Raw genomic sequence first — 13,554 nt, 5'->3', positions numbered from 1 at the left:
ACACAAAATGGGGGATAAAACGATTGATTCATTTATTTTTATTTATATTTTTTGTTATAATCTCCTTTTCCTTACTCCAAGTCGGTAGATGGCGGTAACATGCCTCGTAGCTAGTGGCTAACTACCAATAAATACCCAAGAAGAAGAAAAACATCCGGCCCCTGCCATCACCTTTTCCGGTACTGACTACATTAACAAACCACTTCTTTGTTCTCTGCAATATTGACTAAACAAACTGACCATTTGTTGTTATATAAACAAAAGACCAACATGGCAGAGGTCATTCAAAAGAAACTAAACACCGAGTTGGAAAAATATACTCAGATGCAAAAAGGTATGTGTTAAGTGGCGCTGCAAGGTTTCTGGCTATGTTGACTTGCTAGCTTCCCATATAAGGATAAAGTCACGTATTCGACGGGATCTGGATTCTGTGCATTCTTGTTTATGATTACAAAATGCATTAAAAAGGTTGTTTTGATACGTGTTACGAAATCTACGTACTACCGACTGTCTTTGCGTCTTAGATGTCAGCAAGAGCATGGCAGCCCGACAGAAGCTGGAGACGCAGCTCGCAGAGAATAATATCGTCAAAGAGGTAATGTTACCTACAAACTCTATGCTTAGTTGTCTATCGTTGCCATACACATGTTTTATAACTCTGCTGCATTTTTTGACTGCTTCTAGGAGCTAGATATACTTGACTGTGCTAACACGGTATACAAATTGATTGGCCCTGTTTTGGTAAAACAAGACTTGGACGAGGCCAAAGCGACTGTGACAAAAAGGCTGGAATACATCAACGGAGAGATGTGAGTTACTCTGTTGAAGTTCCGTCACCTTTTATCTGCCCAACCTCATATACTGTATATATTTGCTTTTACTCATCCATTTGTTTTCTGAACCACTTATCCTGCGGCTGAGGTGGAGCCTGTCCCAGCTGACTTTTGGGAGAGTGGTGGGTACACGCGAGTTTACCAGTCAATCGCACATATAGACCAACAAGAATTCAAACCTACGGACAATTTTGTCTCTTTGATTAACTTAACGTAAATGTTTTTGGAATGTGGGAGGAAGTCAGAGTATCTGGAGATAACGAACAAAGGTGCCACACGGGAAGGCAAATGTCGAGGTTGGATCCCTCAAAACTGTCATGCCAACATGCTAACCTTAAGGTCACACTTTCAACCTATCTGGTTCGATTTTTAATTAGATTTTTGTAAATGTATTATACCAATTGTAAAGGGAAACACAATGTACTGTATACTGTGCTGTATATTTTTGCTACACACAAAACACATGCAAGAAGGCAAGGAGAGATGTTATAGTGAAGGGGTGTGTAAATGGTGCTGCGCCCTCAGTGGGGGTTTAGTGCCTTGCTCAAAGCGATCCCGACAGTCGGCGGGAAGCAGACTAGCATATCTTTGCTGTTTTTTTGTTGTTGTTTTTCTTTTTCGCAGCGGAATTCAAACCATGAGCCTCCATTTTCGAAGGAACAAAGATGAAAGTTCTGAATCCCAATAAGTAGTGGATAATTTTGACCATTTTTTTTCTTTTTTTTTTTTTTTAAATAAATCCCCTTCGTTCTTCATGGGACACCCTGGTGAACGAGTGGTTAGCATCAATATCCGCCTCCCATTCTGATGTTTTGGTTTTGAAGCTCTGCTCCAGGCTTCCTGTGCTGTTAGCATGTCTTCGCCATGCTTGCGTTGATTTTCTTCAGGTGATCTGGTTTACTTCTAAATTCCAAAATCATGCATCTTAGGTTAATTGAAGACTAAATTGTCCAAAGTCTAAATGTGTGCATGAATGGCTGTTTGTGTCAATGTGCCCTACGAGTGTCTGACAATCAATAGTTGGTGTACCCAAGCTCTCGCCCAAAGTCAGCTGTGATAGGATGTAGCTCACCTGTGACCCTAATGAGGACCAACAGTGTAGAAAATGGATGGGTATTATAATAAAAAGTCAATATCGCTGGCGTCTGGCCAAAACCCCCATGTACCTTAGACAAATTCCTTGTGTTTTTGTCATACTTGGGAATAACGAGGATTGTGATTCCAAATTTTATCAGTTTCATTTTTTTTTCACATATTTTAACACATCCATACTTTTGGTCAGTTCCAACATGTATGTTATTACATGTATGTTAATTTTACAACACGTTGACCATGCTAAAGTAATAAAAATCATTTGCTCTATTTGAAAATGCAATGTTAATGGCTCAACAAACTTTCCGTTTTCTTGTTTTGTTTGTTTGTTTGTTTGTTTTGGGCGTTTCCTGAAACGTCATAGTTACGGAGATATGCGGATTCCGCCCAACGCCAGCAATATGATGGCTATTACTGTATTACAGATAACACATGTAGAGTGAACATCCACTATTAAAGCAAAAATCCGCAAGTCACTCATTTCCCCCCTAAAACGATTTGTAATTGCCACAAGATAGCGGCTAATCACTGTCAAAATCTGCCTGTCTCAACGCTCTTTAACATACTCCATGACACCAAGATGCCACTGGATGGCGCCAAAGCAGTACTGTGTTTGCTTTGGCCTGAGCACAAAGATTTTATTGATCCCACAGCTGGGAAATTAACCGGTTTCAGCAGAAAGCAATACAATACAATACAATATTACGAAAAGATAAAGTATTATCAAAATAAGTGTTTTTATTGTACAGAAAATATTGTATATAAGTGGGATTTGAAAGTTTTTGTGTGTGTGTGCTATATGGTTATTTGGTGCAAGTGAACAGTCCTGTTGCTGTGTGAAGGAATGACGTTCCTGCACCTAGCGTGTAAAAGTCTGGCACTGAAGGAGCTGTTGCGGGACCTAACAGTATAGTGCAGGAGGTGGGAAGTCTCGTCCTTAATGGATGTCAGCCTTCTGTCCGCCACCTCCTCAATGGAGTCCATTTGGTGGGCCAGGACAGAGCTAGCGTTCTTATCCACTCGGTTGAGTCTCTTTTTATCTCTTCCCGTGATGCCTCCTCATTAGCACATGATGGCACACAACATTGTTGAGGCCAGCAAAGCGTTATAAAAAGTCCTGAGCAAGGCTCTGCTTATGTCAAAGGACCTCAAACTCCTCAGCAAGTGGAGGCGACGCTGGTCTTCTTGTACAGAACATGTGTGTTGTCTGTCCTGTTCAGTTTTTGTTGAGGTGAACCTTACAATTAAGGTTCACCTCAACAAAAACTGGACTAATGTCCACTGTCTCACTTTACGAGTCCTGGATGTTCACCAGTGTGTGTGGGGCTCCTGAACACCACACTTAGTGGTGTTCAGGAGCTGGTGGTTACGCTCACACCAGTTCACAAAGTCTTTGACAACCCTCCTGTACTCCAGCTCTTTCCAAAATGCAGTGACTATTCAGTTTTTCACTGAATAATGGAGGAAAGGTCGGGGGGAAGAAAATCAGCAAATTTGTGAATACCAAGCTGTGAATATGCAGGGTTTACTGTATTGATTTTCCAATCTCAACGTTCCATCTGCTCAGTCTAATGAGATCCAATACAGGAACTGTATCATGAGAACATTTTGATTATATATGCAACATTAGTTAGTTAGTCTTTGATTTAGTGTTTATACAGTTGTTTTTGTTATTTGTTTATACTGTGGTGTACAACTGCACTGCACTGCATCATACCTTTTTCAAATGTCTTGCATTTATTCAGCAAAAATGGTAACTGAACAATTTGAAACGACTCTCAGCATGATCCATTACAGTTGTACTGCACACTGGCATAAACTACAACCACAGTAATAAACTGGGTGTCAAATGAATACATCTCTAATGTCGATCAAAAATGAGCATTCTTTGTAAAGGGAGAATGTCTTTGCGTAATGGCTCTGTGGGTTTTTTGGACTTCACACAACATCGACAATTTTGTCCCCCATTCCTGTTCGAATTAATGTTTTGGCTGTGTCAGAGTGTCTAATTGACTTGGGTCAAATAATCAAACATTTGTAAAACGTCAACTGCTGTCCTCTCGTGAGACCAGAAAAGTGAGAAAGGTCTTCCAGTTGGAAGGTTGTTGGCAGTCTAAAAGAGAATAGAATTCATGTTGCTAAAGTTGTCTTTTTTTCTTCTCTCTCCGTCTCTGTTGCAGTCAGCGGTATGACACGCTCCTGAAAGACTTGGAGAAGAAGTCCGACCAGCACCGACAGCTTTTGTCCAGTTTACAGCAGGAGTTTCAGAAAGCACAAGGCCTCGCTGTCGGGAAAATCTGACCAAGTGAAGATCGATGCAGCAAAACACATAGACACACCCACACTTCACAGAGGTGGAAGATGCCATTGAAATCCACCTGCAAATGTCGTTCATCTGCAGCTTTACTGTTGCAACTTACTGTTTGTAACTAATAAACTCCCCCAACTCCCCCCCCCCCCCATGAAACTGATTCAACAGCTTGTCTAGATTGCTGTCAAGTGATGGCGGTCCACAGTGCCAATGCTGCCTTAGAAAATTTTGAATTAGAAATTTAGTATGACAAAAGGATGGTCAAGTGTTGAGCCTGCACTCTTCAAAAACGACACTGTGTGACTTTCAGGGTGCAATGGATGGGATTGGAACCAGCTTGTGATGAACATAAATGAATTTGGAAAAAAAAGTGGTCAATTAAAGGTGTGGGGTGACGAGACAACATGCACTGTATAAAACATCCATACTACACACTTGTCAGTAGCTATTTGAATACAAATCCATCCGCCCAACTTTGTCAACTTTGCGAGAAGGATTTTGCTGACATTTACTTTGACTTCCCCAAAAATATGGTCCAGAAAAAGTAGAAGTGTAGGATCATCTAATTAATCCTGAAAGTGTACATGAGGATTAACGTAACGTGTCACAGTCATGAAAATCACTTGGGGGCTATAAATAGTAAAAAGACAAACTTAAGTATGCCAGTAACTCTGCGTGCCATATTGTGATGATGTGCAAAGAGTTCAATTGCGACCGATTGGATAAAGTACTCACCCCTGTTTAAAATGCCAGATTTTCAGATCTCCAATTTATTTATTATTACTGTTTAAGGACCTATTCTGTCTTTATGTGAACCATCTTCTAATCGACTAAAGGGAAACGTCTGTGTTTGAAATAAAAATAAATCGTTGTTTTGTCAAAGCGCATTTGCTTTAATGACGACAATCAGTTTTGGGATAAGAAGTTATTGGTGTTCACGCTTTCAAAATTGGGCTAATTGCAGAAGCCTTCCAAATATGTCAAATTGTAAAAGTGTTTCTTTTTAGGTTTTGGGTTGTGGCCGGACCATTCCAAATATTTAGATTTCGTCTGGCGAAGCCGTTCTTCTGTTTACTTAGACCAACTTTGGTATCAGGATCCACTGTGATTCGGCTCTTTTACAACTAAAGAGTGGGTCACGTGATTGAAGAAACCCTTTTTTCTTTTTCTTTCTTTCTTTTCTTCTGCGAGAACGTGACGTTTTAGACGCGCAGCTGCCACAATAACGCCACGCAGTAAACTGGAAGGGAGGATTGTTCTCGAAGCACGAGGGGTGTTTTGTTGTCACGCCGGCAGTGTGAAGTTGACCCTTGGTGCGCACGAGCCTCCGCGGTCTGGCGCGTGGGTGTGAGCGATCCCACGCTGCCATTTGACACGCCACCGACCGAATGTTTTGAAAAATAACAGTACCGTATGTCACGGACGTCTTCACCAATATGCCATTTAGGATTTAAATTATTACGCGCGGATCATTTGTACTTTATAGGCTAGATTAAATGTAAACGGATTAAACTGCGCCAAATAACCACAAAGCAATTGCATCTTTTTCGTTTTTAACGATATACCCTTGTTAAACGGACGTCGCCCAAACTGAGCCAACTAATCCTCCTGTGCGTTCTTACGCAGACAAGAAATGATGTTTAATCTGTTTTTTTTTGTTGGTTTTTTTTGGGAGGCAGATGCCCCTCAAAGAACGGCTAATCTCATTCTTACCATTGATGCGCCTTTCCTGCGAGAGGTTTAATCCGTAAACTGCAAAAGAATCCTGGCCATGCGATCAACCCAGCGGGACTAACACCTCCATTCAGAGAAGCACACTGCAAGGAAATTGTGCTTTTCAAGTTAGCAGCCTTCCTGCGACACAAACACATCACGCTATTTCATGCGTTTTCACATTAACTTCAATCAAAAATCTTTTATTTAAACGTTGATCTTCAATTGCATTACCTGTGTACCCATAATTCATACAAATATGCTTTATTTCTACTAAATATTTATTTATTTCAATACATGTGAAACTCATTTTCACAGAGCCAACTCTTTAATGATTTCTTCGTGGCGTTTTGATGATTATAAATTGACAGCTAAGGAAAACCCCAAATGCATCCGTCTCGAGAAATTACTATAAGGAAACAATCAAAAAAAGAAATTATGTAGCAATTCCTCCTCTGAAAAGTATTTTCCCTTGTGTTTGATGACTCTGTATAATATAGACCTTCAGTTGTTGAATTGAATTACTAAATAAATGAACTTTTCGAAGATACTAGAATTTATTGAGATGCTCGTGGGTGCATTTATTCCCCCCCCCCCCAGCAACTCCTTGTGCTTTCCATTCTCGTCGAACGCTGAGAGAAGACCCTCCACTTACCTGGGATGGTCAGTATGGATGACACATTAAAGTGCACATTGTAATGTTGATCTCACCATCCTTTCATCTTTGAAAACAAAACGACAGTGGCCGTGAACACATGTAGTGCCATTTCCATCCAGTTTCAAGTGTCCTTGAATTGTTCAATATAAAGACAGTCCTTTCATCGATAGTCTGAAAATCTTTTCAAAATTAGCCTTAAAAGGACAAGGAGCTACTTATCTGTACTATTTGGTTACTCGTGGGTTTCAAAACAGTATAAAATATATCCAATAAGTTAAAAACTAAATATAGATATATTGAAATGGTGCATAAAGCATTGGTTCTCAACTGTTGTCACCGTGGGACCCGCATTTTTTGCGAAATTGCCATTCACTTTTACAATACAGAACATATTGTTAAAAAATAGCCTATGAAAACATGTATATCATAACTTTAAGCATATGCTTAGATGTTTAAAGTGCCTTTCAGAACACCTTATTAATAAACTGAGGATCGACATAACTGTATGTACAAAATGTTATATCTTGGCACTAGTCTCTTCTTTTTAGGTAAGTGCAACATCAATAGTTTTTCTTATGTTTTAGGAAATGAGTACTGCAGACCAAATAAACTGTAACGCTTTTAACTGTCTGAATTATGCTTTTTACGACCTGTCCGCTACCCACCCAAAATGGCTCCGCGATCCACTTTTGGCTCCCGACCCACCAGTTGAGAATCCCAAATACATCAATGAAAATAAAAATCAAAACAGATGTGAATATATTAATTGATAGCAAAAGTGTATCCAGTATAAAACACAAACTTTATAAAATGACCCCCTGGTAAGGTTCAATTAGTTGCTCGTACAGGGGTTCCGATGGTACCGAAATCCGACGTTTCGGGTTTACGAACGGCGCACAATGCTCAGGCACTCACGGACTCAGTTACCCCTGTAGTATCCCATAATTGATTTTCTTTTGATTGTTTTATATTTATGGCCTTAGAAGTGTTTTACATACACATATTTACTTTAATCATGATTTATATAGCGTAGATTTCCACACAGTCCTGTTGAACCGATTAGTCGACTTTACTCCTCCCGATTGCCGTTCAAAGCTTGAAGTCGATTAATCGCTAATCGAGACTTTCAACTACTTTTCCGCCTGCTGCTGTCACCCATGCTTTGTCGAACAGCGAAATATCTGTCCAAAAAGGTGACACAGTCGATTCCAAGAGGAGAAAAATAAGATGGTTGCGGATGAGCATAGTAGTTAGCCTCATTAGCTTCGGTTAGTGATATTCCCATCACCCTTACTGTAGGAGACTCCAGCTCGTTCCGTACTTCGTCAACATTTCAATGGAACTCTGTCGTTAACCGAGGACCCGCCGCAACAGGGCAGGCAACCCAGGCAATTTCGCAAATTCAGGAATCTCCCTTATGTGTCCCCCTACTAGCAGGCTTGTTTATTTTAAGCAGCCTTTGTTCATGTCAATTATTTAATAAAAGATATCTTTGCTTTATTCATCTTGGTCTTTGTTTTTTGGGCGGGCCCCCATGTTCCTTCTTGCCTGGGCTCCCTAGGGGGTCTAGAAACACCCCATAAAAATACACATCAAAATCCTATGGTTTGTCAATATTTATATGAATTTATTTTCATATTTTGAATTTTGGAAGTCATGGTGTATTTCTTAACCCATTAACAGACTGGAACGGTTATGCACCGGACTATTATGGCACGATAATGTGAATTGCACTCTGCACATAAACTTGTGTTAAGTTGGGGTTCATCATGTCACTTTATTTGATTTACAATATGAACATGTTGACACTCTTTGCAGTAGAATTGGCCTTGTGGTTTCAAACAAAACGAGTCAACCAATTGTGTTGAAGAGTTTGTAGATTGGATGCAGTCTGGATTGGTGGACAGTTTGTGAATGGCCGCTCTTATGTGTCCTGTTACATGTGAAAAACAACCCAACCCGACATTAGCATGTCAATGGACATGTCTAGTGTGCACCAAGTATGTGTGAACTACAATGTCCTTTTCACATTTATAGACCAGTTGACTACGGATGCATCGAGACACCCCAAGGGGGGGGGAAAAAAAAAAAAAAAAAAAAAAAAAAAAAAATGAAAAATAGAAAAAATTCAAAAGAAAGCCAATACTTTTTTGCTAAATTGTGTCTAGTTCCCATATTTGCATCAAAAAATATAAAAAATGGTTTTGCTGAGTGACCATAATGCAAATAAAAGAAAAGAAAAACAACAACTGAGAACTAGGATATACAAAAGCATCCACACTGTACAGGTGATTTCATATTTACACAGTCTACCGCATGGGTCAGCACATGAGTAGCCAGTGGGATTGCTCTAAAAATAGCTCACCAGTGATGGTACATTGGGATTTCCTAAGATTGTTATAATAGTAATCATTTGAAAACATCTATAGAGATTTATAGAAATAAAGTGTTGCATAACGATATTTGTCCATTTCCCACCTTGTTGAGTCATTGTTGATCATTATTATGAGAAATCAGTACATTTGAATATCATTAATTATTAATAACAACATATCATTAAAGGTAATATATGAGCAAATGTGTTATTTCAGAAGGGTGTATTAAACTGGTAGCCCTTTGCATTAATCAGTACCCAAGAAGTAGCCCTCATTTTCAAAAAGGTTGGTGACCCCTCGTCCACTGGCATGCTACGTATCAAAAATAGAATCTAGCACTCTACTGAACGAGAGTGTTCATCACTGGGGCCAGGGCCTCCACACAGCGTCCGGACTCTGGGCGCAGGCTGTGGGGGAGGAGAGCAGTTTCCCGGTGTCACAATACTGATACTCGGCCCCCTGGCTCGGGTAAGGATGGGAGATGCTGTCTCGGAGCTGATGGTGGCTCAGATGCGGAGGATACAGAGTGTGGACGTGTGAGGACGCACTCACTGAAGGGGCCTCCGGAGACCCTTGGTTAGACGCCCGTTCATCGCTGGCTATGAAACGTCTGATCCTCTGGAGACACGACCTCATGCCTTCCCGGTGCTCGTGATCGTGCTCCCTAGGTGACAAGACCGACTTTTTTCCACGCTGACCTTTCTCCTCCTTCTTGTTCGACTTCAAGAATTGCACTACGCTCTCAAGGATTTCGGCCTTCTCCACTTTGGGGTTTGTTAACTTCTAAAAGGAAGAGGAAGAGAACCAAACAGTCAATGTCACAACCATTTGCGTGTACGAGGGCTCATTGGTCCTGACGTACAATGCTTCAAGGAAACAAAAGGCGCGCAATTAATTAGTTTGCCCACAAAGTGCACATCATAGTGCAAAGGCAGTACTGTCATTTCTGTTTGTGTATTTTATTTATGAAGTATTTTTCATACATACTGTATATTCACTGTAGTTATGACCTAATTCCGACCCCTGGTGTACTGTAAGACTACTTGCGTGTTATGACTCACATATAACTACAGGTATATACATTATCATACAAAGCAATTGTGGCATGAGTACCACTGATGGTACGCAGGCTCCCTTTAGTGGTATACATGGGGAAAAAAAATCACTGCCTAAGTACAATTCAGTTGTATTTAACTTTTAAGTTCAATACATTTGCATTTCACCTTTAATAAACGTTTTTTGTTGTTTTGTTTTTAAATAATAATCATTTATGTAACTTCCATGCGCTACACATTTCAGTTGAGTCTTTATTTAAGTACAGGTTTGTTTTCTTTTCATTTATTTAAGTGCCGTGTAATGTTCAAACTACATAATGTTTCAGGGGCTTCCAATAATATTAAATATGCTTTCGAGGATTAAAAGGTCTCGTTTTTTGGAGAAACACTTAGGCCTACTACACTACTGCATTGTGTTGCTGTGGTACCTGGAGAGCCAAGTATTTATTATTATTCTAAAATGGTTTTAAGGTGGTACTTATTGCGTAAAAAGTTTGGGAACCACTGTTATATACTGTACACATCAGGTTACCTAGGGATTTCTTATCAACAAATGACGTTTTGAGCCACGACAAAGAAGCGTTTTTTCATACAAATTTTGACTGAAATAGACTGTAGTTTAGTGATGGACTACATCGCGTTCCGATTTACGTACAAGCATCATCGTACATTCGTTCAATTTGCACGTTTATTGTTTACAACCCTGTTATAAACGTTTACCTCATTGCGCGTCTGCTCCAGCATTAAAACTCTCAAGGTCTCCAAACTGCGGTTGATCCGCTCCCGTCTGCGTTTCTCCATCACAGGTTTCGACACCTTTTAAAAGAAATAGGTCATCGTACATCGTTAGAATCACCAACCTTTTTTAGTTTTTTATTTAAAAAAAAAATATATATATTTTTTTGCTATTAATTAGTTCCAAATCCACATGCACTTTACCCTTCTCATTCCGTGCCTGTGAGGCTGTGGTGAAGTTAACGCTTTCATTCCTGCTCGTATGCGTGTATTGTTCAGTCAATACAAATGGAAACAGAAGACAGTCCGATGCTTTGCACCTGGTTTGCAAGTACCGAGCTCGTTTCTGCAGGTATTGCCGCGCCCACAAGCATTTAAGAACAGAAGCGAAGGCCAGTCACATTTACATTTAATCCTCTTTGACGCATGCGTGACACGCAAACCATCTGGAATTGTATTCATATGTAAAATAACTGCAACTGTAAAAAGTCGTTTGTCTATAAAAGTATAGACTAATGTTGTTCAAATTAAATGAAATAAATCAAGACAATGAAAGAAAAACACCTCAGCAGCCTGCAACATTTAACCTATACAGCATTGAGAAAAACCAGGACAAAGCAGAAAATACGTGAAAACAATTCACGGCAACTGTGCAATGTCGCAGATGACGCATATCGGTCCTACAATTGGAAAGGCGAGGAATGAAATAAAACAAAATGAAATAAAATAACCCAAATACAACAAGGTTCATGGTGTGAAAACAAGATAGTGACAGAATATCCCAAAATGAAGGGTTTACTTGTCCCGCATTGGGAAATGGAAAATCTCACAATGAGATGAAAATAACATCCATATTATTATGATAAATGTTTAGATATATACTGTGTAGTGTGTGTAATACGTGAACATGTGAAACCAGTCCATGATAGCGTAGAGGGAAACACACGCACGCACTCCCACTCACCCACACACCCACGCAGACACACAGAGACTTTTGCTGCAGACCAAATTGCTCACTTCACACCCGAACGCATTGCAGGTGTTTGTTTTGCCTCGCAAGTTGTACTTGGTAAACAGTAGCACGAGCACACTTGTGTCCCACAACACGTGTCACGTGTTCAGACAACGTCCACATGTTGGAGGTACCATCACCATGTGTTGGTTGGAGTTTTAACTTCGTTTAGGTCTTGCTTGTCTGCGCGCGCGCGCGCGCGCGCGTGTCTCAGTGTGCACACTGCATTTATGAGCGCCCTGATCCTGCATAATAGGCTCAAGTGTGGAGATAACACCGGGATGATCGGATCACTTGCTATCCCGCGGAGATGAAGCGCCCTTTAAGACGCACTGATACTTCCGTTTGAAATCAAAGAGGGCCGATTAGTGGAGGCCTGCAGACCTGGCTGGTTACCATGGCACCGACCCAACTGACGACCCATCTATCTATCTATCTATCTATCTATCTATCTATCTATCTATCTATCTATCTATCTATCTATCTATCTATCTATCTATCTATCTATCTATCTATCTATCTATCTATCTATCTATCTATCTATCTATCTATCTATCTATCTATCGTTGCCTTGTACTTGTGACATATATAATGTCATTCAAATCTAATCTTATGTGATTAACGTGATTTAATATAATTCTGTCTGAGGGGAGTAGTTGTCGAAACCAAGTGAACGCGCTCCTTAAATAAAACCAATAATATGCTCGCTTGAGCCTGTGATGGAACTAATTAGTTTTTTTTTTTTTTTTTTTTTTAAAGGAAAGTGCACTTTGTGGGCACCAAATGGACCATTTACTTCCAATACTGTGACTCATGGAGTGTTTCAAGCAGTGACATGTGTGTGTGTGTGTGTGTGTGTGTGTGTGTGTGTGTGTGTGGGAACGTGTAGTGAAGGCAACAAGTGGCCGTCTGGCTTGTGAAGTGCAAACACCAGGTATGAAGTTGACCCCGAGCAGCACACTTGACACGCGGGTGTAATCGTCATCATCATCCTCACACGTTCATATCATCTTCATCAGCAGACAAACCCCCCCCGCCCCACCCGTCCTCTGTTCCCATGGAAACAAACTCCATATCGTACCGTCCTTACAATATGGCAATAGCACGATCAACTTAACGTCTATGGACGCGCGTGTCTCCCCCCCCCCCCCCCCCAAAAAAAAAAAAAATATAGAGGCATGCATAAACTTCATCAGGACCCAAGGAAATTCACATACGTCCACTCATTTGGTCGTGTTCATCGCGTCATGCAAAGTAGGCTACTGAAGTCTCACACATCATAAAAGCTGAGCAGTTTGTCACTTCATTTCTGTTCCCACGAGAGAGAAAGCCCTTTCCCAGACTCGCACTCCTTCGGGGGCATGGGAAGGTGAATAAGATGAATCATTCAAATCTGAATTGAATTACATTCAATGGCAATGTTATCGAGTTTTCGTTTTCATTTTTTAGGGGGTTATAATTGAATAAATAATTGAATACATCTCCATGCAATTATTTCAAAATAAATACAAGTAAATCTATTTAATTGACATACATTCAAACAAAATATTCAATTTTCTTCTTATTCTTCTTAGTATTATACAGCCGAATTAAGCTTGCATTATTGTGCGATATTATTTAATGTTTTCTCAAGGCGATCTCAATTTGAAAGGTGTATATTTGAATTTGTGGGAAGGAAAAGAAAAGAAAAAGTCCCACTAATGCTATTAAGTGTGAGGTGTGGTCACGGAAAGGTGGTAGCCAATCAGAGGCGACCTGTAGGGGCTTATT

The 13,554-nt window shown here is 40.2% G+C and overlaps 2 protein-coding genes across 2 annotated transcripts; one reads left to right on the top strand and one right to left on the bottom strand.

The window, feature by feature from the left end:
* The first annotated feature begins 151 nt into the window (after positions 1 to 151).
* On the top strand, positions 152 to 6,713 carry pfdn6 (prefoldin subunit 6). The gene is made up of 4 exons (XM_061685698.1): positions 152 to 334; positions 525 to 595; positions 685 to 809; positions 4,106 to 6,713. Exons 1-4 carry the CDS (start codon positions 271 to 273, stop codon positions 4,224 to 4,226), a joined length of 381 nt encoding a protein of 126 aa, XP_061541682.1. The 5' UTR covers positions 152 to 270; the 3' UTR covers positions 4,227 to 6,713.
* A 2,629-nt stretch (positions 6,714 to 9,342) lies between these two features.
* On the bottom strand, positions 9,343 to 11,024 carry LOC133408093 (transcription factor HES-7.1-like). Its single transcript, XM_061686586.1, has 3 exons — positions 10,977 to 11,024; positions 10,758 to 10,853; positions 9,343 to 9,765 (listed from the first exon to the last, which is right to left on the bottom strand). The coding sequence occupies exons 1-3, from the start codon at positions 11,022 to 11,024 to the stop codon at positions 9,343 to 9,345; spliced, it is 567 nt and encodes a 188-aa protein (XP_061542570.1).
* Positions 11,025 to 13,554: the final 2,530 nt, after the last annotated feature.

Source organism: Phycodurus eques, chromosome 9 (genome assembly GCF_024500275.1).
Source record: "Phycodurus eques isolate BA_2022a chromosome 9, UOR_Pequ_1.1, whole genome shotgun sequence".
Lineage (NCBI taxonomy): Eukaryota > Metazoa > Chordata > Actinopteri > Syngnathiformes > Syngnathidae > Phycodurus > Phycodurus eques.
The sequence above is the reverse complement of the archived record's forward strand: the minus strand, read 5'-3'. Positions and strand labels throughout refer to the sequence as shown.